Source organism: Thalassophryne amazonica, chromosome 2, assembly GCF_902500255.1.
Source record: "Thalassophryne amazonica chromosome 2, fThaAma1.1, whole genome shotgun sequence".
Classification (NCBI taxonomy): Eukaryota; Metazoa; Chordata; class Actinopteri; order Batrachoidiformes; family Batrachoididae; genus Thalassophryne; species Thalassophryne amazonica.
The window spans coordinates 129,811,805-129,838,706 of NC_047104.1; the positions used below are offsets into that span (position 1 = coordinate 129,811,805).

The following is a 26,902-nucleotide window of genomic DNA, read 5'->3' on the forward strand; positions in this document are numbered from 1 at the left end:
CTTCACCATTCTGTTGCTCAGTTTGAATGTCAGCAAGTCGTCTTCACCACGTCTAGATGCCTAAATGCACTGAGATGCTGCAATGTGATTGGCTGATTAGCCATTTGTGTTAGCAAGTAATTGAACAGGTGTACCTAATAAAGTGGCCACATGTGAAACCTTAGTCCACATGTTCAGAACGTGCACAATGTTCTTTGAATTGCAAGAATCCACTTTGTATCAACTAATAGATGCACAAGAGAAGCCGAAGCAATCTGGAATTAAATGCAACAATTAATAAATACATTTCTGAATTTAGCTAAATCGGGCAGCCGATCTGCTCTGTGTCAGCCTGAACCCGTCAGATCTCAGAAGCTAAACAGTGCGGGACCTGGTTAGTACTAGGATGGGAGACCTCTTGGAAACACCAGCGGCTGTGTGTGTTTCTACAGGTACAACTGAAGTTGCGTCAGGAAGGGCATCAGGCGTAAAACTTGCGCCAACTACCATGCGGCTCTGGCTGTGTCCGCTGTGGCGACCCCGAACACAAAACGCGAGCAGCCGAATGGATAACAACAACAACATGAATTTAGCTAAATTCCCAAGAACAACAGCAGCTTGTATGGAAGCAGATTGAGGCAGGGCCAGTTTGGGGGAGTCTCCAAATACACACAACTAACTAAAATAGACTGCCACCATCATCACACTCTTAATCTACTGTAACCTTCAAATGGTGTTTGTTCATTTGGGGGAAGGTGGGTGGGGGTACGAACCCACTGCCTTACCCACTACACGACAGAGCCACTGAATGATGTCTGGAGAGTGTTGATAAAGTAGTGCGCCAAGCCTGTATTGTTGTGGGTGTCGACAAAAGATAGAAAAGTGTGTGCCGATAATTGCTGCGTATGTTTTATTCCTGTTCTGTCAGCCTCCTAGCATGTTGTTGGTTTCTTAGCCACAAGATATCAGAACTAAAGAACCTCATAAGCACAACTCTGTACATATGGCACACAGTGCATGAGTAGCAGTGTGAAAGCACGCACGTCGGCCTCGGCCGGGTGTGACAGCAGCACAGTGGTGTTTGAGGTCCAGAGCACAGGCGGTGTGGAGGACCGGGTCCACGAAGATGTCTGCCTTACTCTCCTTCAGCATATTCAGAATTTCCTGCACACAACAGAATGAATGTTTGGTGTCCAGCATAAAAAAAACACCTCCATTCTGCATCATGTCACACCTGAGACCGGAACCAGTGAAAGGAGCAACCATCAAAACCACCAGTGGGAGGCACAGCTAACCAAAAAATTAGCTTTGATAACAGATAATCAGCTAACTGAAAAGTTATCTTTTATAAAGCTAAACCGATAAACCACCCAAAAATTTACCGGAAGCTACAGATAAGCAAAAACTTCCGGTATTGTCTCCGGTACACTTGCAACTACTAATAAGCTGATTCTGAGTTTTAACACCACAATTTATTTTCATTCATATTTCTTTTTTTCACCTTCAGATCTTTTTTTCACTTTCAGATCTTATTTTTTCAGTTTCAAACTTTTGGCTCCGTTCTGGCGTGGGAGGGCGTGGCTTCGACTGAGAGGGGCGTGGAATTATTTTTATTTTAATAATACTTTTTAAATGATTATAAAATTCAAGAACAAACATTGAATTTTCAGTTTCAAATTTTATTTTTTCAATCTTTTTTTATTTTCAGATTACAAAACTTTTGGCCTGGATTTAGCTCCATACAACCACAGACCCAAACAATGAGTCAGCACTTCTGTCTTGTGCGCCCTGCTCCCTGCTGGAAGCTCTTGTTTACTACATAGTTTCCAGCAGCGAAGCAGATGAGAGAAGCAGCGAAGCTCAACTCTCAACTCAATAACAGCGTTGCCGTGAGGCGGAGGTCTTGGAAAATAAAGCAGTACTGACTTATGGATTTGATTTCTAAATAAAATTAATACAGATAGAATAACTCCATTAATGTCAATTCTGTCATTTGTACAAAGTTAAAATATATATCTTTTAACGTTGAACAATGCACTAATTCTGAAGTTTTGTAACAAACACAGACAGATGGCAAAGGATTATGGGTAAAATGTGCCTCCGCTAACACTGATTGGTTGAGTCATTCATTCTATGTAAACCAACACTTTAATGTGAGGTGTCTCGTGTGTTGGTGTTTACAGATAAATGTGCTTTTGTAAAATATGCCATTTTTTTATTTGTAAAAAAAAAAAAAAAAAAAAAAGGCATTTTCAAAAAAAAAGAGAAAAAAAAAAAAAGCCAAGTTGTAATTAGATAACCGTCTGATATAACCGGTGTCAAAAATAAATAGAACATTGCCAACTACTGGACGCTCAGTACTAGGGCGAATACTGCCATGAACACTACTGGCCAGTAGATGGCAGTAGAGACCGTGAAAACTTGCCAAAACAAAATTCCAGATAATCCGTGTCTGCTACGTTCAAGATGCATGGAATTTAATAAACGCAAACTGAATTTCGGACATCTTATATATATTACTATGGAACAAAGATGACAGACAGTGTTTGACATAAGCAAGACTCTAATAGCAAACAGGAATCGACTGCAATGATTCCAAATGAAAATAATGGAGGAGCAACCTGAGCTGCTTCTGGCATTTTTACATAAAACAAACACAATAACAACATCTATAAACCCAGAGAATATATTCACGAGAGTTTTAGGCACAATATACAAAGAGTTTAATGCTGTTGTCCATGTGGAGCCTGATCAGAGCGTCTCAAATGCATTTCTTCTGTCGTGAATGTACTGAGGTACTGATGTACTGGGCACAGCATGTCCATACTAAAACCTTCAAAATGAGTGCATTACTTTAAAACTAAAACATATATCTGATATTTTCACTTTATAAAACTTCAGACGTGATGTTAATTTCAATAACTTGTCCGAAATTAGTTTGGTTAAAATTTTAACCATAAGTTTAAACTGTATGCCTCTGGATGACTTGGGTGATATTGCCAGTGTATCAGTATGGGGTCAAAAGAAATGAGCCTTTTTGCTTTTTTGTGACCAGTTCTCCTTTGTCTGCAGGGGATAGAGAGGTTTCTTCTAGAACCAGCTCTCCTCTGTTTACGGAGGATAGAGCTGCGCATCTACTATAAAACATTTAACAGGTAGGTACTTAACTGATTTTAGATTTCATAAATGTTTGTAACTATTCAGCTTTGTTTACCATGTCTGCAAAAATAGCAGTCTAAAAATTATCGGCCCAAAACTTATCAGAAGATATTTAGCCCGATCATGGTTTTCAAAGTTATCTGAAAAGCTAATCCGATAATGAAAACATTATCTTCGATAATTAGCGGTTAGCGGATTAGCGGAACTGTGCCCACCACTGGTGGTTAACGGAACTGTGCCCACCACTGAAGACCACCAACCACCAGGAGGGCCATCCAGCCCACTCAGAGGCCAACTCCCCCAACAGCATGCTTATGGGATATGATTCCTTCTTTATGTTCTCTAATGTCATATACCAACACAGAGCAGAGTAGCTACCTAAACTCTGTAAGGGAGTTAGAGTATCTCGTCAATAGTTTTACATCCTCATTGAAGACAACTTTGGATGCAGTAGCTCCTCTGAAAAAGAGAGCTTTAAATCAGAAGTGTCTGACTCCGTGGTATAACTCACAAACTCGTAGCTTCAAGCAGATAACCCGTAAGTTGGAGAGGAAATGGCGTCTCACTAATTTAGAAGATCTTCACTTAGCCTGGAAAAAGAGTTTGTTGCTCTATAAAAAAGCCCTCCGTAAAGCTAGGACATCTTTCTACTCATCACTAATTGAAGAAAATAAGAACAACCCCAGGTTTCTTTTCAGCACTGTAGCCAGGCTGACAAAGAGTCAGAGCTCTATTGAGCTGAGTATTCCATTAACTTTAACTAGTAATGACTTCATGACTTTCTTTGCTAACAAAATTTTGACTATTAGAGAAAAAATTACTCATAACCATCCCAAAGATGTATCGTTATCTTTGGCTGCTTTCAGTGATGCCGGTATTTGGTTAGACTCTTTCTCTCCGATTGTTCTGTCTGAGTTATTTTCATTAGTTACTTCATCCAAACCATCAACATGTTTATTAGACCCCATTCCTGCCAGGCTGCTCAAGGAAGTCCTACCATTATTTAATGCTTCAATCTTAAATATGATCAATCTATCTTTGTTAGTTGGTTATGTACCACAGGCCTTTAAGGTGGCAGTAATTAAACCATTACTTAAAAAGCCATCACTTGACCCAGCTATCTTAGCTAATTATAGGCCAATCTCCAACCTTCCTTTTCTCTCAAAGATTCTTGAGAGGGTAGTTGTAAAACAGCTAACTGATCACCTGCAGAGGAATGGTCTATTTGAAGAGTTTCAGTCAGGTTTTAGAATTCATCATAGTACAGAAACAGCATTAGTGAAGGTTACAAATGATCTTCTTATGGCTTCGGACAGTGGACTTATCTCTGTGCTTGTTCTGTTGGACCTCAGTGCTGCTTTTGATACTGTTGACCATAAAATTTTATTACAGAGATTAGAGCATGTCATAGGTATTAAAGGCACTGCGCTGCGGTGGTTTGAATCATATTTGTCTAATAGATTACAGTTTGTTCATGTAAATGGGGAATCTTCTTCACAGACTAAAGTTAATTATGGAGTTCCACAAGGTTCTGTGCTAGGACCAATTTTATTCACTTTATACATGCTTCCCTTAGGCAGTATTATTAGACGGTATTGCTTAAATTTTCATTGTTACGCAGATGATACCCAGCTTTATCTATCCATGAAGCCAGAGGATACACACCAATTAGCTAAACTGCAGGATTGTCTTACAGACATAAAGACATGGATGACCTCTAATTTCCTGCTTTTAAACTCAGATAAAACTGAAGTTATTGTACTTGGCCCCACAAATCTTAGAAGCATGGTGTCTAACCAGATCGTTACTCTGGATGGCATTTCCCTGATCTCTAGTAATACTGTGAGAAATCTTGGAGTCATTTTTGATCAGGACATGTCATTCAAAGCGCATATTAAACAAATATGTAGGACTGCCTTTTTGCATTTACGCAATATCTCTAAAATCAGAAAGGTCTTGTCTCAGAGTGATGCTGAAAAACTAATTCATGCATTTATTTCCTCTAGGCTGGACTATTGTAATTCATTATTATCAGGTTGTCCTAAAAGTTCCCTAAAAAGCCTTCAGTTGGTTCAGAATGCTGCAGCTAGAGTACTGACGGGGACTAGCAGGAGAGAGCATATCTCACCCGTGTTGGCCTCTCTTCATTGGCTTCCTGTTAATTCTAGAATAGAATTTAAAATTCTTCTTCTTACTTATAAGGTTTTGAATAATCAGGTCCCATCTTATCTTAGGGACCTCGTAGTACCATATTACCCCATTAGAGCGCTTCGCTCTCAGACTGCGGGCTTACTTGTAGTTCCTAGGGTTTGTAAGAGTAGAATGGGAGGCAGAGCCTTCAGCTTTCAGGCTCCTCTCCTGTGGAACCAGCTCCCAATTCAGATCAGGGAGACAGATACCCTCTCTACTTTTAAGATTAGGCTTAAAACTTTCCTTTTCGCTAAGGCTTATAGTTAGGGCTGGATCGGGTGACCCTGGACCATCCCTTGGTTATGTTGCTTTAGACGTAGACTGTGGGGGGGGTTCCCATGATGCACTGTTTCTTTCTCTTTTTGCTCCGTATGCATCACTCTGCATTTAATCATTAGTGATCGATCTCTGCCCCCCTTCTCGGCATGTCTTTTTCCTGGTTCTTTCCCTCAGCCCCAACCAGTCTCAGCAGAAGACTGCCCCTCCCTGAGCCTGGTTCTGCTGGATGTTTCTTCCTGTTAAAAGGGAGTTTTTCCTTCCCACTGTGGCCAAGTGCTTGCTCATAGGGGGTCGTTTTGACCGTTGGGGTTTTTCATAATTATTGTATGGCCTTGCCTTACAATATGGAGCGCCTTGGGGCAACTGTTTGTTGTGATTTGGCGCTACATAAGAAAAAAAAAAAAAGTTGATTACCACCCGACCAAAAACAGCAGCATCACCTTTTTACAGGCTTCCTGTTTGAGCTTCAGCAGGTTGACCTTCAGGCACTCCTCCACCTGCCCCGTCTGCTCCTGAGCTGCCGCCTCCTCTGCACACAACTTGGAGATCTGCAGGAGAGGAGACAGGAGAGTGAACAAAAAAGAGATGTAAGGCTAGGAGAGAAGGAAACAAAGCGCACACACAGTAGGATGGTAAGAAACAGAACAGAGAGATGATGAGGAGGAGGCAGAGAGAAAAGAGAGGGAGGTGAAAAGAGGAGTGAACACAGTGGAAAGCAGAAGGGAAATATGAAAGGAAATGAGGTGGGATGAGACTCTAATGGGAAGAAAACAGGAAAGGGGGAAAGAAGGACAACAAGGACATAAGATGAGGGTAAACCTTAGGAGATAAGGAAATAAAGAAAGGTGAAGTCAGAAGAAAGGAAGGAGGATGTGGAAAGGGGAGACGTAGCAAACAGGAAACGAGAGTGCCAAGTAGGACTGAAACGATTACAATGGTCCCTCGTTTATTGCAGGAGTTACGTTCTAAAAATAACCCGCAATAGGCGAAATCCGCGAAGTAGTCAGCATTATTATTATTATTATTTTTACAATTATTATAGATGTTTTAAGGCTGTAAACCCCCCCCACTACACACTTTATACACTTTTCTCAAACAGGCATTAACATTTTCTCATTTTTCTCTCCTGTGTAAACACTCTCTTTTTTCTTCTGGGCGAGAAGATTATAAACAGACACTCGCAGAACACAATGTGCGTGCTCTCCCTTCGCTCACTGCGGCTGCGGTTACCGAGACCACGCAGCGGGCGCTGTGGATTTTGCCGCAAGAAGTCTATCCTTGCGGGCTGGCGGAGTGCTCCACATCAAAACAGCGAGCGTAGTCTCTGGACCTGTTGCCAGAGTTGTCTTCAGCTCTGCACAGCAGACAGTGGGGCGGTGTGAGTGGTCCGCTGCGGCATTTACCAAGCCGGCAGACTCAGTAAGCGCATTGGAGGCAGTGAGAGCAATCGCGGTGATGCCGACCGGTGCTGCGACCGGCCCGCCTGATAAAGACGCAGAACACGCCAAATTGCACTAAAAAAATGCGCGAAACTGCGAGGCCGCGAAAGGTGAACTGCATTATAGCGAGGGACCACTGTAGTCAAGTAACTTGAATAATTCGATTAAAAAAAAATGATCAAGGCAAATTCTGTGCCTTGAAGCTTTGTTTAACGTTGTAGTACACATGCCAAGCCTGTGTGTGGCGCTGTAACGTCCCCACAAAACCAAACAAACAGAAGACTAGAGCATGGGCATAGGCCGTATAGAGATCAGCGGTGTAAGCGCTAATCAATTTAGCACAAAAGCTACATCCTTCCAACGCGACACACAGAGTAAGATAAAGCCTTTTAGGAGAAAGAGGGTTCACGCTGAACATCTGAAATAGCTTACTGCATGTTTAAAGTGAAGCAGTGCATTTCAGTTTTTTTTTTTTTTAAACACAGTTTCGTCCACTGGCTGCTCTCCGCTCTATGTGGGGAGTGACTATCCGCGTGACAGCCAGCTGCGGTCTATTTCTGCCCGGTGTGAGCAGCTGAGCACTCCGCTCACACCGGGCGAGTCACAGCTCCATCCCCGGCCACACTGACAAAGAGTCTCTGAAAGAAGATCCTCTCTTTCTTCTGTGTTTTGCTCAGACTCGCACTGAGTGTTTCACCTTTTTAATTTTCGCTTTTGTGGGCAACACACAACACTTCACAAACATGGTAACTTAAATAAAATAATAATAAAAAACTGACTGTGAAGCTTGTATGTTCAACCTCCAGCTGAATTGCATCTGCTGAATCACAGAGAAAGAGGGATAAAAAAAATCATGCAGCGACCCAGTCCACCAACCTAAAAAAACCCCCCCAAAAAACAAAACAACAAAACTTAAAAATGGTTAAATTTTACAAGTTAGGGAAAACAAAAAACAGAAAGTCACATCCCATCACCATTTCAGCAAAATGTCAAGACTTTGGCTTACCTTTGGCTGAGCTCCTGAAACCAGGAAAGATCCAAAACTTGTAAAGATGTGAAAAAAATAATTACCCAGGAAAACAGAAAGGGACACACTAAATTCGACAATCTGTGTGATGGCGCAGTGAACTCAGCCACATGGGGTGTGCAGCCAGTACATTCTGAGTGCCGGTCCCAAGCCCGGATAAATGAGGAGGGTTGCGTCAGGAAGGGCATCCGGCGTAAAACAAGCCAACCCAACTATGCAGACTCAGAATCGAATTCCCATACCGGATCGGTCGCGGCCCGGGTTAACAACGTCCGCCACCGGTGCTATTGCCCAACAGGGTGCCGGGGGAAATTGGGCTACTGCTGGGCGAAGACGACGAAGAAGAGGAGGAAAACGTTGCCACAAACAGCGAGAGAAGAAAACTAGAAGGGTGGAAATGAGAGTGGGGACTTTGAATGTTGGTAGTATGACTGGTAAAGGGAGAGAGCTGGCTGATATGATGGAGAGGAGAAAGGTAGACATATTGTGTGTGCAAGAGACCAAGTGGAAGGGAAGTAAGAGCAGGAGCATCGGCGGTGGGTACAAGTTGTTGTACCATGGTGAGGACAGGAAGAGAAATGGTGTCGGGGTCATTTTAAAGGAAGAGTATGTTAAAAGTGTGTTGGAGGTTAAGCGAGTGTCTGACAGGGTGATGAGTGTGAAGTTGGAAATTGAAGGGGTGATGATGAATATCATCAGTGCACAGGTAGGTTGTGAGATGAAGGAGAAAGAAGATTTCTGGAGTGTGTTAGATGAGGTGGTGGAGAGTGTGCCCAAGCATGAAAGAGTGGTGATAGGAGCAGACTTCAATGGGCATGTTGGTGAAGGGAACAGAGGTGATGAGGAAGTAATGGGTAGATATGGTATCAAGGACAGGAATGGGGAAGGACAGATGGTAGTTGATTTTGCAAAAAGGATGGAAATGGCTGTGGTGAATACCTACTTTAAGAAAAGGGAGGTGCACAGGGTAACATATAAGAGTGGAGGAAGGTGCACACAGGTGGACTACATTCTTTATAGGAGATGCAAGCTAAAAGAAATCACAGACTGTAAGGTGGTAGCAGGAGAGAGTGTCACTAGACAGCATAGGATGGTTGTTTGTAGGATGACTTTAGAGGTAAAGAAGAAGAGAGTGAGAGCTCAACAAAGGATCAGATGGTGGAAGCTGAAGGAGGAAGACTGTTGTGTGAAATTTAGCGAGCAGGTGAGAGAAGCACTAGTTGGAGGGGAAGCAATTTTGGACAACTGGAAAAGTACTGCAGATGTGGTGAGGGAGACAGCTAGGGCAGTACTGGGTATGACATCTGGACAGTGGAAGGAAGACAAGGAGACTTGGTGGTGGAATGAAGAGGCCCAGGAAAGCATAAGGAGAAAGAGGCAGTCGGAGAGATGAAGAAAGTAGACAGGAGTACAAGGAGATGCGGCGTAAGGCGAGAAGAGAAGTGGCAAAAGCAAAGGAAAAGGCATATTGCGAGCTGTACAAGAAGTTGAATAGTAAGGAAGGAGAAAAGGACTTGTACCGATTGGCCAGACAAAGGGACAGAGCTGGAAAGGATGTGCAGCAGGTTAGGGTGGTAAAAGATGCACATGGTAATGTGCTGACAAGTGAGGAGTGTGTGCTGAGAAGGTGGCGGGAATATTTTGAAGAGTTGATCAATAAAGAAAATGAGCGAGAGAAAAGGCTGGATTATGTGGTGAGAGTAAATCAGGAAGTAAAAGAGATTAGCAAGGATGAAGTGAGGGCTGCTATGAAGAGGATGAAGAGTGGAAAGGCAGTTGGTCCAGATGACATTCCAATGGAGGCATGGAAATGTCTAGGAGAGATGGCAGTAGAGTTTCTAACCAGATTGTTTAATAAAATCTTGGAAAGTGAGAGGATGCCTGAGGAGTGGAGACAAAGTGTGCTGGTTCCTATTTTCAAGAACAAGGGTGATGTGCAGAGCTGCAGTAACTACAGAGGCATAAAGCTGGTCAGCCACAGCATGAAGTTATGGGAAAGAGTAGTAGAAGCTAGGCTTAGAAAACAGGTGAAGATCTGTGAGCAGCAATATGGTTTCATGCCGAGAAAGAGCACTACAGATGCAATGTTTGCTCTGAGAATACTGTTGGAAAAGTACAGAGAAGGACAGAAAGAGTTACATTGTGTGTTTGTGGACTTAGAAAAAGCTTATGATAGGGTGCCAAGAGAAGAGTTGTGGCATTGTATGAGGAAGTCTGGAGTGGCAGAGAAGTACGTTAGGGTAGTGCAGGACATGTACAAGAATAATGTGACAGCGGTGAGATGCGCAGTCGGAATGACAGACTCATTCAAGGTGGAGGTGGGATTACACCAAGGATCAGCTCTGAGTCCTTTCTTGTTTGCAGTGGTGATGGACAGGTTGACGGATTAGATCAGACAGGAGTCCCCATGGACTATGATGTTTGCAGATGACATTGTGATCTGTAGTGAGAGTAGAGAGCAAGTTGAGTCTAGTCTGGAGAAGTGGAGATATGCTTTGGAGAGAAGTGGAATGAAAGTCAGTAGAAGCAAGACTGAGTACATGTGTGTGAATGAGAGGGAGCCCAGTGGAATAGTGCAGTTACAAGGAGTAGAAGTGGTGAAAGTAGATGAGTTTAAATATTTGGGGTCAACTGTTCAAAGTAATGAGAGTGTGGTAGAGAGGTGAAGAAGAGAGTGCAGGCAGGGTGGAGTGGGTGGAGAAAGGTGGCAGGAGTGATTTGTGACCGAAGAATATCAGCAAGAGTGAAGGGGAAAGTTTACAAAACAGTAGTGAGACCAGCTATGTTGTATGGTTTAGAGACAGTGGCACTAACAAAAAGACAGGAGGCAGAGCTGGAGGTGGCAGAGCTGAAGATGTTGAGATTCTCTTTGGGAGTGACAAGAATGGACAAGATTAGGAATGAACATATCAGAGGGACAGCTCAGGTGGCACAGTTTGGAGACAAAGTCAGAGAGGCGAGATTGAGATGGTTTGGACATGTGCAGAGGAGGGACCCAGGGTATATAGGGAGAAGGATGCTGAGGATGGAGCCACCAGGCAGGAGGAGAAGAGGGAGACCAAAGAGGAGGTTCATGGATGTGCTGAGAGAGGACATGCAGGTGGTTGGTGTGACAGAGGAAGATACAGAGGACAGGGTGAGATGGAAACGATTGATCTGCTGTGGCGACCCCTAACGGGAACAGCCGAAAGACAAAGAAGAAGAAGAATTGTGATGGTGCATCGACATTGTGCCATTGCTTAGGGAGAGCCCTGGACTGTTGATGTTAAAAAAATGCAAAAGCATTTTTTATCCGATTACTCGATTAATTGCCAGAATATTTCAATTTATTTTCATTTATATAGCGCTAAATCACAACATAGTTGCCTCAAAGCACTTCACACAGGCAAGGTCTAACCTTACCAACCCCCAGAGCAACAGTGGTAAGGATAAACACCCACTGAGGAAGAAACCTCAAGCAGACCAGACTCAAAGGGGTGACCCTCTGCTTGAGCCATGCTATAAACATAATTTAAAGAACAATTCTTGGACAAATATACAAGAAATGCTATTGGCGCAGAGGACAAGAGGATCGCCAACACAAATACAACTCCCATCTCTGGATGGAGCTGCACCTTAAACAGAGAGAAAAAACAGAATCAGGCATCAGAAAGACAAAAAATATTGTATAATTTGCCAGCATTAAACAACAAGAAAAACAGAGAAATACTAAGGTGATCGCCGGCCACTAGCCCTAAACTTCACTAAAAGACCCAGAATTTAGGTAAAATTGAGGCCGCAGCCCACTCCAATTACTAATAAATGAATTGAAAGAGTAAAAAGCGTAAAACAAAACTGTACCAGTATGCTAGCCATATGAAAGGGAAAATAAGTGCGTCTTAAGTCTGGAGTTGAAAATCTCCACAGAATCTGACTGTTTTATTGACTCAGGGAGATCATTCCACAGAACAGGGGCACGATAAGAGAAAGCTCTGTGACCCGCAGACTTCTTATTCACCTTAGGGACACAAAGTAGTCCTGCACCCTGAGAATGTAAAGCCCGGGCCGGTACGTAAGGTTTAATTAGGTCAGCTAGGTAGGGAGGTGCCAGTCCATGAATAATTTTATAGGTTAGTAGCAGAACCTTAAAATCTGATTTCACTGGGACAGGAAGCCAGTGAAGGGATGCCAAAATGGGTGTAATGTGGTTGTACTTTCTGCTTCGTGTTAAAAGTCTGGCTGCAGCATTTTGAACCAATTGGAGACCCTAATGCTAGACTAGAATATTCGATAGAATACTCAATTACTAAAATAATTGATAGCTGCAGCCCTAGTGCCAAGGGCCCCGTGGGTTACCAGCTCAATTAAAGCCTAAAACAAAATGGCCATTTTCCACATTTGAAAATGGCCGCCATTTCCAAATGAACAAATCTACGCAAATAATTTGGTAAAGGAACAATGTCAATGACCGATATTGTGCCCTTGTTGAATTAAAAGAAAAGTTAATGGACAGTTTTTGAAGAAATCCAAATTTTGGGTCCAAATACCCTAATTGGCTGTTTTTGGCATAAAAATGGCTGCCACTTCCAAATGAACAAATCTATGAATATGATTTTTAGACATGAAATATGTCAATGACCCATATTCTTCCTTGCCAAATAATTAAAAAAAGTTATAAGACAGTTTGTGGGATATCGCAATAAATGGATGGTAACCCACAAAAATCACACTGATAATGGAGAAGAAAGAAAAGGAGAAACCATATGTGAGGAGAAAGGGAATATGACAAGGGGAGAGAAGCGGAAAAAGGATACAATGGCGTAAAACTGTGAGAGTGAGTTATGGTGGGAGGAAGTGATAGATGTGGGAGCACCTCCTCTGAGCAGTGCATCTGCAGCTGTGGGTCCAATCTGTAGTCCAGAGCGGACTCCTGGAGGATCACTCTGATCTGATCTTCACAGTCTGAGGACAACCTCTACACAAACATTTACACCACAGAAAACAAAACGTCCCACAGTCTGTATATCGCTGTTGACTGTAATCAGGTTTTACACCAGAGATGGAGGACTGACCTGGTCCGTATATTTGAGTTTGAGGCAGGTGATGACTTGACCTTCCAGCTCGTTGTCCTCGCTCGCCTTGTTCAGGATGGACTGACAGAACTTCGGTATGTCAGCTCGACAGGCCTTCCTTAAGACCGGATTTAACCTGTAGTCTGGAGGAGCAGGTGTTGCTCAGCATTAATTAATCAATCAATCAATTCAAACATTTTTTTTTTTTGCAGAGCTACACAGTGTTCCCCCAACAAGCCTATGAGAGATCAGTGATGTGCACGGACGGTCAGTTTATCTTGTGAGCTGAGAAGCATCCAGACACTGTTTAGAGGATTTATCTTAGCACCATCTTAGCAGCTAAACACTGTGACTTATGCAACTTGGCAGATTAAGGCGGACCACTTAAACTGCACAAACCTTGTGACAACCTGGCTAACCCTACCCAAATACAAAAATAAATATGACACAGAGTGCACTGTAGACGGCCTGTCAGCCCATCTGTACACATGAGCTTCTGCAGATGTTATTGCCTTAATTTTAGTGTCAAACTGTTTTCATTGACACTAATGGAACACTTTCTAAGATACTAAAACATTATCATGGCACTCGCCCAAAGCAATAAAATGCACATGCTACTCAGCTCTGAATAACCACTGAGGATAGAGACCAGACAATTGGTTTGAATTCCTCAGAAACTCCAAGCTTTTATTTATGTCTATTAAAACATTTCATGAAACTTACCAGAAATTTATGGTTTCACATTTGACATCCAATAGAAATATGACCCCCTCACTGTATTTGTAAACCTTGGGAAAGCTCAAGCAAGCACCCACCAAAATGCAGTGATCCCCTACAGTGCATCCAGAAAGTATTCACAGCGCTTCATGTTTCCCACATTTTATGTCACAGCCTTATTCCAAAATGAAATGAAATCAAGTTTGTTTTTTCCCATCAGAATTCCATACACAGTACCCCATAATGACAATGTGAAAAAAGTTTTTATTTTTGCAAATTTATTAACAATAATAAAAATACCCCCCCCCACCCCCCCCCCCCCCCCCCCCAAAAAAAAAGAAATCACATGTATATAAGTATTCACAGCCTTTGCCATGAAGCTCAAAATTGAGGTCAGGTGCATCCTGTTTCCACTGATTATCCTTGAGATGTTTCTATAGCTTACCTCCGAGACAGGATTGTCTTGAGGTATAAATCTGGGGAAGGGTACAGAAACATTTCTGTTGCTTTGAAGGTCCCAATGAGCAGAGTGGCCTCCATCATCTGTAAATGGAAGACGTTCTGATGCACCAGGACTCTTCCTAGAGCTGACTGCCTGTCTAAACTGTGCAATAGGGTCATGGTCACCCTCAGAGCTCCAGCATTCCTCCTGGGAAGGAGGAGAACCTTCCAGAAGGAGAACCAGTTCGGGACACTGGAGCGGCCATTGTTTTTGAGGGTGTTTATTGGAAAATGATCATTTCTCTACACTGATTGTAGACTGTCCATAAAGCCGCGCAGGTTTCGATCTGAATTAATAACATCATTTTATAACAACATTTTATTGAGTCTTAAAGTAAATAAATATGAAATTGGTCACCGGATCCTTAAACTCTGGACATAAATAAACTCTACATGGTGGATCCTTGATCTCTGGACATAAATAGAAATAAACAAAATCTGTAGTTTTTCTCAAAAGCATTTCCTTTCAGACATTATTGGCATGAATGTCTTTCCATACATCTGAGCTGCGCTCTTGCAGCCAGCTGTGCTGCACATCAGGATGTAATTCATAAAGAATGCAGAACGTCTCATTTTGGGAGGAACAAAAAAGTTTTAGTCGATTGTAGTTTATTGTCTGTATTACAGCGTTTGAAAAGAGGTATCATTTTATTTAAAGTGGCAATTCGTTTTGAAGTCATTAATTCTGACCAGACTATGTCTCAGCAGAGAGCAGCGTTTGGAGCTGTGTCAACGGAACGGAGGACGATTCTCGTTTCTTGACTGCAAAAAGATAAGAGTCCCAGTTAGTGACTTTAATCCACACAAAAGTGACTCATGATTGACATATTTTAATGGCTTTCAGAGGGGTTAAGAAGCAGACTTGCCACTTCTGAAGAGCAGTGAATCAAAGAACCAACGAAGCAGTAGATCGAAGCACTGCTTCATTGGTTCAAGTTTCAAAGTGGAGTCACGCCACAGAAGCGGGTGATTACAGACCCGCTGCAGGGTCTGTAATCAATGTAGAGAAACGATCATTTTCCCAAAAAACACCCTCAAAAACAATGGCTGCTCTGAAGGACCGATAAGGGAATCATTAAGCAAAAAGACTATTGATATCGGTGGATCGAATCAATTCTTAACAATACCTGAAAAGAACTGGTTCTCGATATGCAACCCTAATCAGGAACGGGGTGAATCGTATCACATCATATCGTTAGTATCGTCATGTATCGCTGTATGTACAGTATCACTGGTAGTGTATTGAGGTGCGTATTGAATCACTGTCTGTGATGAGATTCACATGCCTACCCATCCAACCTGATGGAGCTTGAGATGTGCTGCAAAGTGGAATGGGCAAAACTGCCCAAAGATAGGTGCACTAAGCTTGTGGCATCATATTCAAGAAGACTTGAGGCTGTAACTGCTGGCAAAGGTGCATCAACAAAGTACTGAGCAAAGAGTGGGAACATGTGATTTCATGTACGGGTGATTCTTTAACTACGGGCACTATTGGCCTTGTAAATGTAATTTCCACCACACCATTGCCTTACAATATAAAGCGCCTTGGGGCAACTGTTCGTTGTGATTTGGCGCTATATACATGTGCTCTGATGTCACTGTTTATCTCCATAGAAGCTACCCAATCTTTCATACAAACTGTTTAAAGGGACATTACAGTGTTGTGGTGGAAATTACGGCAATAGTGTGGGACAACTACATTTTGTTTAAAAAAATCACAACAGTTGTATGACATTGAATACCCCAATTATGTTTTGATTATTTTACTGATATTTTATTCAGAGATATTTTAAAACATTAGAAAAAACGTTTCTTTACCATTCATTTGTTGTGAAAGTGTAGGTACACGGACCCACAACAGGGGGCGCAATGAACGGACAATGGAGAAAAGTAAGAACAAGTTTTACTGTTGTGAAAATAGCACAACTGATACAACAATTAGCAATTTGTAAGCCGAAATCTGCTGGTGTCTTGTGGGCAGGCCCGAAGGTAGGAGACGTCCGTCCTAGTTGAACCGGAACCACCCAGATCTCTTCTGCCACCGAAACCCAGAAGTACTGGAACCGCCAAGTCCCGAATTCCCAGGTGGCCACTGCCTCCGCTCATCGGATCCGGTACTGCTGGTGGGAAAGAACACAAACACACAGGTTGGGATGCGACCGCACCCAGTAGATGAGAGGGGCAAAGCCGCCTCCACCTCTTGTCACACTGAAGCAGGAAAGGTGAGTACTTATCCGAACACTTGGCCTTCCGCTGTCCTGAAAAGTTTATAATGTATCGTCACAAAGATACAGTATCTGTTGCAGAGGTGATTACCTTAAACTCAAGGTGATATCTCGGCACTGAGGTGGAGACGCTGTCCTGCTGATATACCTCCGTACTGAGTGAAGTCAGCTGTGTCCAGTAATGGGTGACAGCTGTCATCCTGGCTGCTCTCATCAGGCGGCGGCGCCCTCTGGTGCCTGGAGCCCGCACTCCAGGCAGGGCGCCCTCTGGTGGTGATGGGCCAGCAGTACCTCCTCTTCAGCGGCCCACACACAACATCATTTTTATCACTGAAGATCAAAAGTCTGGGTGTGGGACAAGCACAAAACGGCAATATTTGCATATAATGATGCGAAAATGATGAAATGATGAGAAAAGGTGAAAAAGTCATCATAGACTACTAGAACAAGTTTCTTAACACACTTTCATTGTAAAGATAACTATAAAAGTGTGAAATGTCCCCTTTTTTCTGTTTTTCATACAATATGATCAAAGGACATAATAAGTGCCCATAGTCTAAGAATCACCCGTACATGTGATTTCTTCTTTTTTTTTTGTTTGTTTTTTTTTTAAATAAATTTGCAAAACTTTTTATTTTTTTACTTTTTTCATGTTGTCATTATGGGGTGTTGTGAGTAGAAGTTTGAGGGGAAACAGTTTACTCCATTTTGGAATAAGGCTGTAACATAATGAAATGTGGAAAACGTGAAGCGCTGTGAATACTTTCTGGATACACCGTAACTTAACCGTTAGAAAGTTAACTAAAAAAACACTAAACCCTATAGTCTTGTAATTAATGAAATTAAAATAGCATACAGGACAAACAGTTTCAAATCCAGTGAACTCTTTTGATTATTACAGAATATTCCACAGACATGTTTGTTTGCCACCTGCTACATGGTTCTTAATGCTGGATTGATGACTAGGAACAGGTGTAGTTGTCAGTGAAAAACAGTATTTGCACACATAAATGTACTAAATCAGAGAAGTAAGCCATTATTTTTGGTTTGTTTCACAGTGGTTATGCTCTAATATTCAAACATGGTCACACCTCCACAAAACCGTGTGGGAAGGACTTTATTAATTTATCTGTGGCTTTTAATGGATCCTGCAGCAGTGAAGGAAAGAAAAAAAAAAAAAAGATATGCATTTTGGTTTAGGCTCAGGAATATTTAAATAATTGTGCAATACATGTCTTTAATCTTTTGTATGACAGCTCTGCAATACTGTACTGTTTCGTATTAGAATTACAGAAAGTGTTTTAAATAGTTTTTTTTTTTTTTTTGGTGACATTTTATTCACTACAGTTTATTGTAATCTGAAGACAAACCTTTCAATATAATTTACCTTTTGATTTTTCACAGACAAGTCTGTGATTTCTGTCCTGCAACAGTCACTAATAATCTCTGCAAACTCCTGAGGAACGTATGTGAGGGTCTTCTGCAAAGTTCGGTTTCAAAACAAATGCAGTGGGATGGGGCAGGAAACTGGGACTTGACGTCTTGGTTTTACACTTTCAAAGCAGCGCCCCCTGTGGGAACAAAGCTTTCTCTGGGGCTGTGTACCTGTGTTCTGCGTGATCTGTCTCTTGGTGATCATCTGTTTGCATTTGGGATCCATCAGCTCGCTGTTCTTGTTCTGTTTCAGACAGTGAAGAACATTCCTGGCATCGGCCTCTGCACAGAAGCGCTGCAGGAGAGAGCACACGGTTTCATTTCTGGATGTGTAGATGCCAAATGGCCAGAAAAATAGGCACGTCTGCTCGGTATCCTTCAGTCCAACCAAACAGACTTCTAATACACAAACTTTATGAAACTGTTGCTTCACGTCTCTGTGTTGTTGAAGTACAAGAGAGACAAAAGGGTTCTTAATATTTTGGCTCCTCCATACAGCACACATAATGCTTCCACAAACTAACTACAGCCTCTCCTGCTGCTCCTTCTCATCCTCCTCCTCACCTTGATCATCTGCTTGCAGACTCTCATCAGCTGGTAGTCCAGCTCAGGGTCAGTCATCTCCACCTCCTGGAGCCTGAAGATCTGCTGATGGCAGCGCTGACTGAGCTGTTTCTTCTGCTCCTTCAGACACTCGATCATCTGAGGAGGCAGCACACGGTACAAGAATATGAGAAGGAAGGAAGAAGGATGGACAGAGTAAGAGAAGGGGAAGGTAAAAGATCAGAGTTTAGAAAGCCAAAGTTAGAGGTAGGCGAGAGGAGGATAGGAAGGAGTAAGGAATAAAGGAAGAAGATGAGGATAGATGGAGAGGAAGGAGGGTAAAAGGGGCATAAGGACAACAGTATAAAAAAAGTTCGGGAGAGAGAGGAGGAGGAGGAAGAGAACAGCAAAAGAAGGGAGGAAAGAAGAGTAGTACAGGTGGTGTATGGTCAGAAACAAGAAAGTTAAGTACAACACGGGGGGGGGGGGGGGAATAGGAGGAGGAGAACATGAAGGACACTAAAGGTTTGAGAGTCGTTTCTGATGGTGACAGTGATGCTCACCTGAGCGTTTCCAAAGGCCACGTTGGAACACAGGCGGGTAATGTCAGGCTTACAGGGCTCATAGAGGTCAGGATCCAACCGAATGTCCTCCGACTGACAGGAGAGCATGAGGAGCAACACAGAGAGAGAAGGCGAGGACGTCAACAACCACCTCAAATATCCATCCATCCATCCATTTTCTTCCGCTTTATCCGGAGTCGGGTCGCGGGGTAGCAGCTCAAGCAAAGCCGCCCAGACCTCCCCATCCACACACACATCCCCCAGCTCCTCCGGGGGAACCCCAAGGCGTTCCCAAGCCAGCCGAGAGATGTAGTCCCTCCAGCGTGTCCTGGGTCTTCCCCGGGGCCTCCTCCCAATGGGACGTGCCCGGATGTCCAGGGGGCATCCGGAAAAGATACCCGAGCCACCTCAACTGACTCCTTTCAATGTGGAGGAGCAGCGGCTCGACTCCAAGCTCGTCCCGAGTGACCGAGCTCCTCACCCTATCTCTAAGGGAGCGCCCAGCCACCCTGCGGAGGAAACTCATCTCGGCCGCTTGTACTCGCGATTTCGTTCTTTCGGTCATGAGCCAAATCTCATGAACATAGGTGAGGATCGGAACGTAGATCGATCGGTAAATCGAGAGCTTTGCCCCCCTACTCAGCTCTCTCTTCACCACGACGGTCCGATACAGCGTCCGCATCACTGCAGATGCTGCACGGATCCGTCTATCGATCTCACGCTCCATCCCTCCCTCACTCGTGAACAAGACCCCGAGATACTTAAACTCCTCTACTTGAGGCACGGACACTCCACCGACCTGAAGAGGGCAAAGCACCTTTTTCCGGTCGAGAACCATGGCCTCGGATTTGGAGGTGCTGATTTTCATTCTGGACGCTTCACACTCGGCTGCAAACCGCCCCAGTGCACGCTGAAGGTCCTGATTTGACAAAGCCAACAGAACCACATCGTCCGCAAACAGCAGAGACGAGATTCTGTGGTTCCCAAACCAGACCCCCTCTACACCCTGGCTGCGCCTAGAAATTCTGTCCATAAAAATAATGAACAGAACCGGTGACAAAGGGCAGCACTGGCGGAGGCCAACGTGCACTGGAAACAGGTTTGACCTACTACCAGCAATGCGAACCTAGCTCCTGCTGCGGTCGTACAGGGACCGGATACCCCTTAGCAAAGGACCCCGGACCCCGTACTCCCGGAGCACTCCCCACAGGGTGCCCCGAGGGACACGGTCGAACGCCTTCTCCAGATCCACAAAACACATGTCGACTGGTTGGGCCACCTCATATATTCGCCTAAAAATTAACAGAATACTAACAACTAAATCCAGGCTTTTCCTATGACATCGGACCAGTGACAGCCAATCGGGTTACAGATATTTAAAGGAACACTCACTCATAATTGATCAAGCACAAAATAGTGTCTCCAAATCCTTCTTTTTAATCACTATGGCACTTTTATTTTGAAGGTGGGCAATAATGTGCCATGTTGGAGGTGTGAGGGCCGTTTGCAAATGCCACAGTCCCAAATGTCTTTGGCACTCAAAACCAGAACTAATGATTTTCCACAAAAGTCCCTATCACTGTTCTCACCACAGTCAATGGGCCAAGCAGATTTTCAGTACCACTTAACGAAACAACACTTACAATCCAGCCTTAGTATACCACAGCCTACACAAAAACAGGATTAACAAATGGAATAGTTTTGACCATGTTGAATGTTTGGGCTCTGTAGTAATGGTCATATTAATGGCATAATATGAAATATGTTACTCCGTAACGTGATGATGAAGCAGAACATATGATACAAACTATTACTGTTTAAACCCATATTAGCTCAACCAATAATTTGAATCACGTTTTACCAGTACTGGAATAATTCTGACCCCTGTACAAACTGACCGTTGTCACTGTTTCTGCTGTTTTTACCCCAAAATGTGCTTCATTGAGCCCTACCTGATTACAGCTGCCACCCTGGGATGGCCATCATACATTTTTGTGTACCCCATGGTACACCGAGGCTGGATTGTAAGTGTTGTTTAACCCCCCTAAGTGGTACCAAACTGGTCAAAATTGGCTTTGGACTCTTGAGCTACCAGATCTAAATGGACTTTAGGGGCAGGGCACTGATTAGTTACAACCTTTCTGACGACTATCTGACCACTGTGCTATTTTCATCAAGTATTTCCTCAATTCATGGGGCACGATTTCCCAAATTAAATCAACAGAACACAATAAATCAAGCACATTATATCAACAATAACAAAATCGTGATGTGAAAGTATGCTGCACAAAAATAAACCTACAAGTTTATGGCTTCCCTTGTCATAATCACACAATGAGATCGACCATAATCATAATATGGCAGAAATCCACCTGTAAACGTACGTCTTGGACGCATGCAGTTTCAACTGAAGCTGGTGGAAAAGCAAACCACAACTAACAACACTTCGGTACGATTTGTAGTTCCAGTTACTCTCGCTTTAACCCTAAAGCGACAGAGCTATTTTAGCGACCAATATGACTGAGTGGGGTTATTTATAACCCCTTGACTTTATATTGGAATACTTCAATCTCCAATAGTAGAGAAGCTTGAATCTTCGACTGGACTGGGTTGCTCGACGCGAGGACGTTTCGCTTCAAATCGCAGAAGCTTCCTCAGCTTAAATTCTTGCTCTGGTGGTCTGACTTCTGTCTTGACTCTTGTAGAGAAGAATAATCAAGAAGTCACAAATGCTGGAGTTTTAAACCTAACCAGACCCCTCCTACCGAGCGGCAGACTGCTATAGGCTAGTGACTAAACAATAGCTCTAATCAGCACTTATTGTGCTCTAGTTAGCACCCTCCTAATGACAGGGCAGCTGTCCCTCTCCTGATGGCTCCCTTGATGACTCTGCTGATGACGTGAATGACTCATTACCATGAACAAAAGACTGAAACTGCTTTGACCTGACTACCCATTGTAAACAGGGGATAAAGCGTGCCTCAGACCCCCTCCCCAGTTAAGGCTGGGTTTCAAACGTTTCACAAAGAATGCCTCCTTGACCCCTTTCTCAAACTATTTCTTCTAAAAATATTTTAACTTCCTAACTTCCTAACTTAGGAAGTTAAAATATTAGCCAGAGAGAAGAAATGGTTTGAGAGAGGGGTCAAGGAGGCATTCTTTGTGAAATGTTTGAAACCCAGCCTTAACCGGGGAGGGGATCTGATTAAAATTATAAAAATGGTGCACAAAAGTATATTCCACACTTGGGGGTTAAAGAGTCACTTATGTCTAAGGATATAGTAGACTTGATGCCCAAATGACAAATTATATATTATATATCTCTGTACCATTTCCAGCTCCTCCACCCGCAGCTGTTTCCGACATTTGAGGGAAACCCGCTGCTCCTTGGCCTCCTGCAGTGTGTCGTTCCTCACTGTGGTGCTCAAACAGATGACAACATCCACCCTGCAGGGAAACACAACAGTGTGAATTACATCCACACACACATATCGTGTCAACAGGTCACAAAACACGTCCACCGATCACAAAGAGGACAAACAAATGTTAAAAACAGAAGCTTCTCATGAAGGTACAAGTTGGACTGGAACTCACTTCTTCTTGATGTTGGGACACAAGCGGAGGACGTCCTCCTTACAGGCCATCTTGAACTTATACGAAAAGCGGAAATCCTTCATCTGAATCTGAGAGTTGAGCAAAGTGTATTTTGTGGGCGTGGGGGGAGCACAGACACATTAATGTCATTCTTTTACAGCAGAGACAAACTGTGCAGCAACACAACAGCTTTTACACTTTTTTAATTTAAAGTCTTCTGACCTGGATCTTGTTCAGCTTGTTTATTGTACATTACTGTTGCAGAAAGTAGACAATTAAATCATTACAGTGGGAGGTGATGGTCTAGTGGTTAAGCGCTGGGCTTCAAACCAGAGGATCCTCGGTTCAAAACCCAGTCAGACCGGAAAATAATTAAGGGCCCTTGGGCAAGGACCTTAATCCCCTAGTTACTTCCAGTGTGTGGTGAGCGCCTTGCATGGCAGCACCCTGACATCACTGTATGAGTGTTAATGGGTGAATGTGAGGCATAATTGTAAAGCGCTTTGAGCTTCTCATGCAGATGGGAAAGCGCTATATAAATGCAGTCCATTTACTTATATGCAGATTCAGATTGAGGAGGGGGCAAAACACAGATTAACGCAAAAAATAAAATAATCGACTGAAGATATTGTACGCTAATCTAAAGAGTGATTATGAACATACTGAAAAGATTTAAAGATTAACATGAAAGGAGATAAAACATCATTTGCAAAGTGTAAAGGTCCATCTGAATCTAACTATTTAACAAATTCAAAATTTTCAACAATCAAGCTTCCGGGGGCCTCATGTACAAAGCGTGCTAACGCACAAAAACCTGGTGGATGCCCGTCTCCACGTCCATGTGCAAATGTATCAAAAGTGACGCGAGAGTGGAAATGTGCAGTGCGTCACTCAAAAATCCAGGCTGGCGTGCGCACGTTTCTACAGCTATTGTTCCACTGTGGACATGTAGAGGTGATGCTGGGAACCATTAATAGTGTGAAAACATGAAGTCATCAGAGTGATGTGTACATCAGAGACACAATGAACATTTAACACACCCACGTGTTTGTAATTATACAGATGGAGATAAAAGCATGCGCAAAGTGATGCGTAAAATGGCACTAACAGTGGCTGCGTTAGTGTTGTTAAAGCACCCTGCAAATGGTGCAATCCGCCATAAGCGTGTATTCAGGGAACACAAGGATTTACTTGTAAATAACAATAACTGGCTCATGAACCGATTTCAATTACCAAGGCTGCCGTTACTGGAGTGACACACAGAACTGCAGTCGGCCCAGAACGCAATACAGCGAGGAGCCAGGGGTTGTCTGTGCCCACACAGGTGCTGACCATAACTGGGCTTCCTGGCATCATGGGCATTGCAGCGTGAGCTGGCTGAGCAGTCAGGCACATGCCTGACTGATCAGCCAGTCAACCTTGCACTGAGCCACCATCTGTGTGGAACGCAATCATTCAAATCTCATCCAGGTACATTGCTACATTATAGCGCATTCTGCAGCAAGGGCCAGTTTCCCGAATGTAATCGGCGCTATTAACTGAGCACATATTGCTATGAAGGCGCCATTACATGATGAATTTGCACAAATTCACCTCAGGCTGGGGGTGTGGTGTGCAATGACGAGGGGGAGCTGCTTGGTGGTTAAATAGTTTATCCGTGTAATTGTTCCAAATGAAAACCAGCGTGGACACGTGTTTGCGTAGTCTGATGTGACGTCGTGGGGAATCCCTGCTCCAAGGGCACTTATTTGCATGAAATTGCATATTTAAATAGGTCGTGGCCAGGGAGGAGTTTGGTACCACGCTCAATTCCACGTTCAGTGGGATGTACAAACAAAACGTGCATGAATTCATGCCTACGCACACTTTGATACATCTGAATATATTTATGCTTATGCCAAATTCAGGGTTTTGGCGTACGCCAACTTTTAGTAGAAAGTCAACGTTAGTCTTTGTACATGAGGCCCCAGATGTCCTGCTACTTAAAAATAACCAAAAGATAAATATATAGACACACACCAGTGAAATGAATAAATGCTGGTCTTGAATATGCAATTCATATGCATAAATTTATTAACTACCCACTCACTCATCCTCAACCGATTACTCCAATTAAAGGTAGTGGGGGCTGGAGCCTATCCCAGCAGTCATAGGGCATAAGCTGGGGTACACCCTGGACAAGATGCCAGTCTTTCACAGGGCCACATACAAACAAACAAACACATCAACACCTGCACGCACACCTACAGACAATTTAAAGTTTCCAATCCACCTAACCTGCATGTCTTTGGATGTGGGAGGAACCCACACAAACACGGAGAGAACATGCAAACTCCACACAGAAAGGCCACAGGTGGGATTCAAATCCCGTGACCTTCTTGCTGTGAGGCAACAGTGCTAACCACTAAGCCACCGTGCTGCCCAAATTGATTAACTAGAGTTCTCAAATTAACTCGTGCACAAATGAACTGCATTCATTTATCACTTGCACATCACAGATCCCTCATTATGGATTTATCACAAAATGTTGTTCAAGCTACACACAAAAGTTCTGTATCTTCACATCACCACCCAACTGAGGATTTATACAAACATTTTCTCCTCTTACTAATGACTGTGAGCTTTGTCGCATCTCCTCTGAGGAGGCAACCACACAGTATTACTGAAGGAACTTTATCTCTGGAATCGGCATAAATGTAAATTTCTAATGTAAAAAAAAAAAAAAAACAGAGGAAAAGAGAAAATGATGAGATGACAACAAACCAGCTGGAAGTGTGTAATGCCCACTAAACACTTGTCGTTCATCTCCTTCTGGTGTTTATTCTGAACCAGACACTCCATCAGGTCGCCTGAATCAACCTGGGTATCAGCTACATCCTGCACACATAGAAAATATTTATCATTTTAATGTTTTCGACTTTACGACAGATAATTAGACTTTTCTTTGACCATCATGATCAAGACCCTCAGACACCTTCACCTTGGCAGATACCAGGTCACATTTCTGTTTTATGTCTGTTCTGGCAGGAAAGCTTCAGACCACAGGTGCCTCATAAAACAGCAACAAAGATTTTCTACTCAGGTCTTCTATCTTCTCACGATTGATCTGTATATTGATTTGGCCCAAGTTTTATGCCGGATGCAACTCTATTTTACATGGAAACAAATGAACAAACCGCTCGACCACCACACTGCTGCCAACAGAGATTTCCACAAATGCTGCTTCTCCTCAGTGTTATAAATTATTTACTAAACTAGTTCCAGGTCCATTTCACAATTTCACAACAAGAAAGACCACATTAAACTGCCCTTTTTTGTTTTAAATAAATGATTGGGGGGGGGGACTTAGTACGAGGCTCAAGCACGGGCTTGAAATGGAGATGTGTCACAATTAAAGCGTTTGCTATATGAGCGATCATGACAGCATCACTACTTTGAGCTTTTCTTCATATCTTTGGTAATTGCTAGGCTCCAGAGATAAAATACAATTAGCAGTCACACACACTCACTTCAAGCAAATATGAAAAAACATCTTAAATAACAAACATGAATTTTCCCAAACAGCAGATTCCACACTGGGTACAGAGATTCAAATAAAACCCTGTCTTTAATCCGATCACGAAAAAGAATTGTCCCAAACACTAAGGCTAATATATTACTAGAGGCTGAGCTTCTACTTATTGTAAAGCAGTGTAAACAAGAAAGAGAAATAATAGATTTTTAAGGCAGAAGAAGAAGAAAAACAGCATTCTTTGTTCTTAAGAAATAATATTTCTGAACTGGAAGACTGAACTCTTTAATAAAAAGAGAGAATATAATTTTTTTACTCTATTTGGAACATGTGGACGATGTGAAACAACTTTTAGAAGTCCTGTGTGATGTGAGTTATCTTTTACAAATGTACTGCAACAGACTTTACAAACATTTAATTGCATTTCACATTTACCACATTTATTTACCTCATTTATCTGTTCAGTGGCTTAAAGAAGCAGTTTACTCACGTTTTGTTCCTGGTACAATAAAGGTGCACTGACACTGATTCATGCACTTGCACAACCTGTGTCATGCAGGAGAGTAAACTCGTCTTTAATGGGTGCAGACTGAACATGAGAGGGGCGCTGGCGCATGCAACTGTGCAAAGAGAATTTTGAAATGTTCAAAAAATCCTTCACGCATAAATGTCGTGCTATGTGGTGTGATG

The 26,902-nt window shown here is 42.9% G+C and overlaps 1 protein-coding gene across 1 annotated transcript in view; it reads right to left on the minus strand.

The window, feature by feature from the left end:
• LOC117530322 (Golgi apparatus protein 1-like) overlaps positions 1 to 26,902 on the minus strand; it is an 83,323-nt gene that overhangs the window by 3,677 nt on the left and 52,744 nt on the right. The window contains exons 15-24 of the mRNA XM_034193199.1: positions 25,465 to 25,578; positions 22,702 to 22,790; positions 22,437 to 22,554; positions 19,108 to 19,200; positions 18,566 to 18,703; positions 18,173 to 18,296; positions 13,125 to 13,267; positions 12,926 to 13,027; positions 6,048 to 6,155; positions 1,023 to 1,143 (exon numbers count right to left, since the gene is read on the minus strand). Coding sequence (XP_034049090.1) covers positions 1,023 to 1,143; positions 6,048 to 6,155; positions 12,926 to 13,027; positions 13,125 to 13,267; positions 18,173 to 18,296; positions 18,566 to 18,703; positions 19,108 to 19,200; positions 22,437 to 22,554; positions 22,702 to 22,790; positions 25,465 to 25,578 — 1,150 coding nt within the window. The remainder of the gene's footprint in view (positions 1 to 1,022; positions 1,144 to 6,047; positions 6,156 to 12,925; positions 13,028 to 13,124; positions 13,268 to 18,172; positions 18,297 to 18,565; positions 18,704 to 19,107; positions 19,201 to 22,436; positions 22,555 to 22,701; positions 22,791 to 25,464; positions 25,579 to 26,902) is intronic.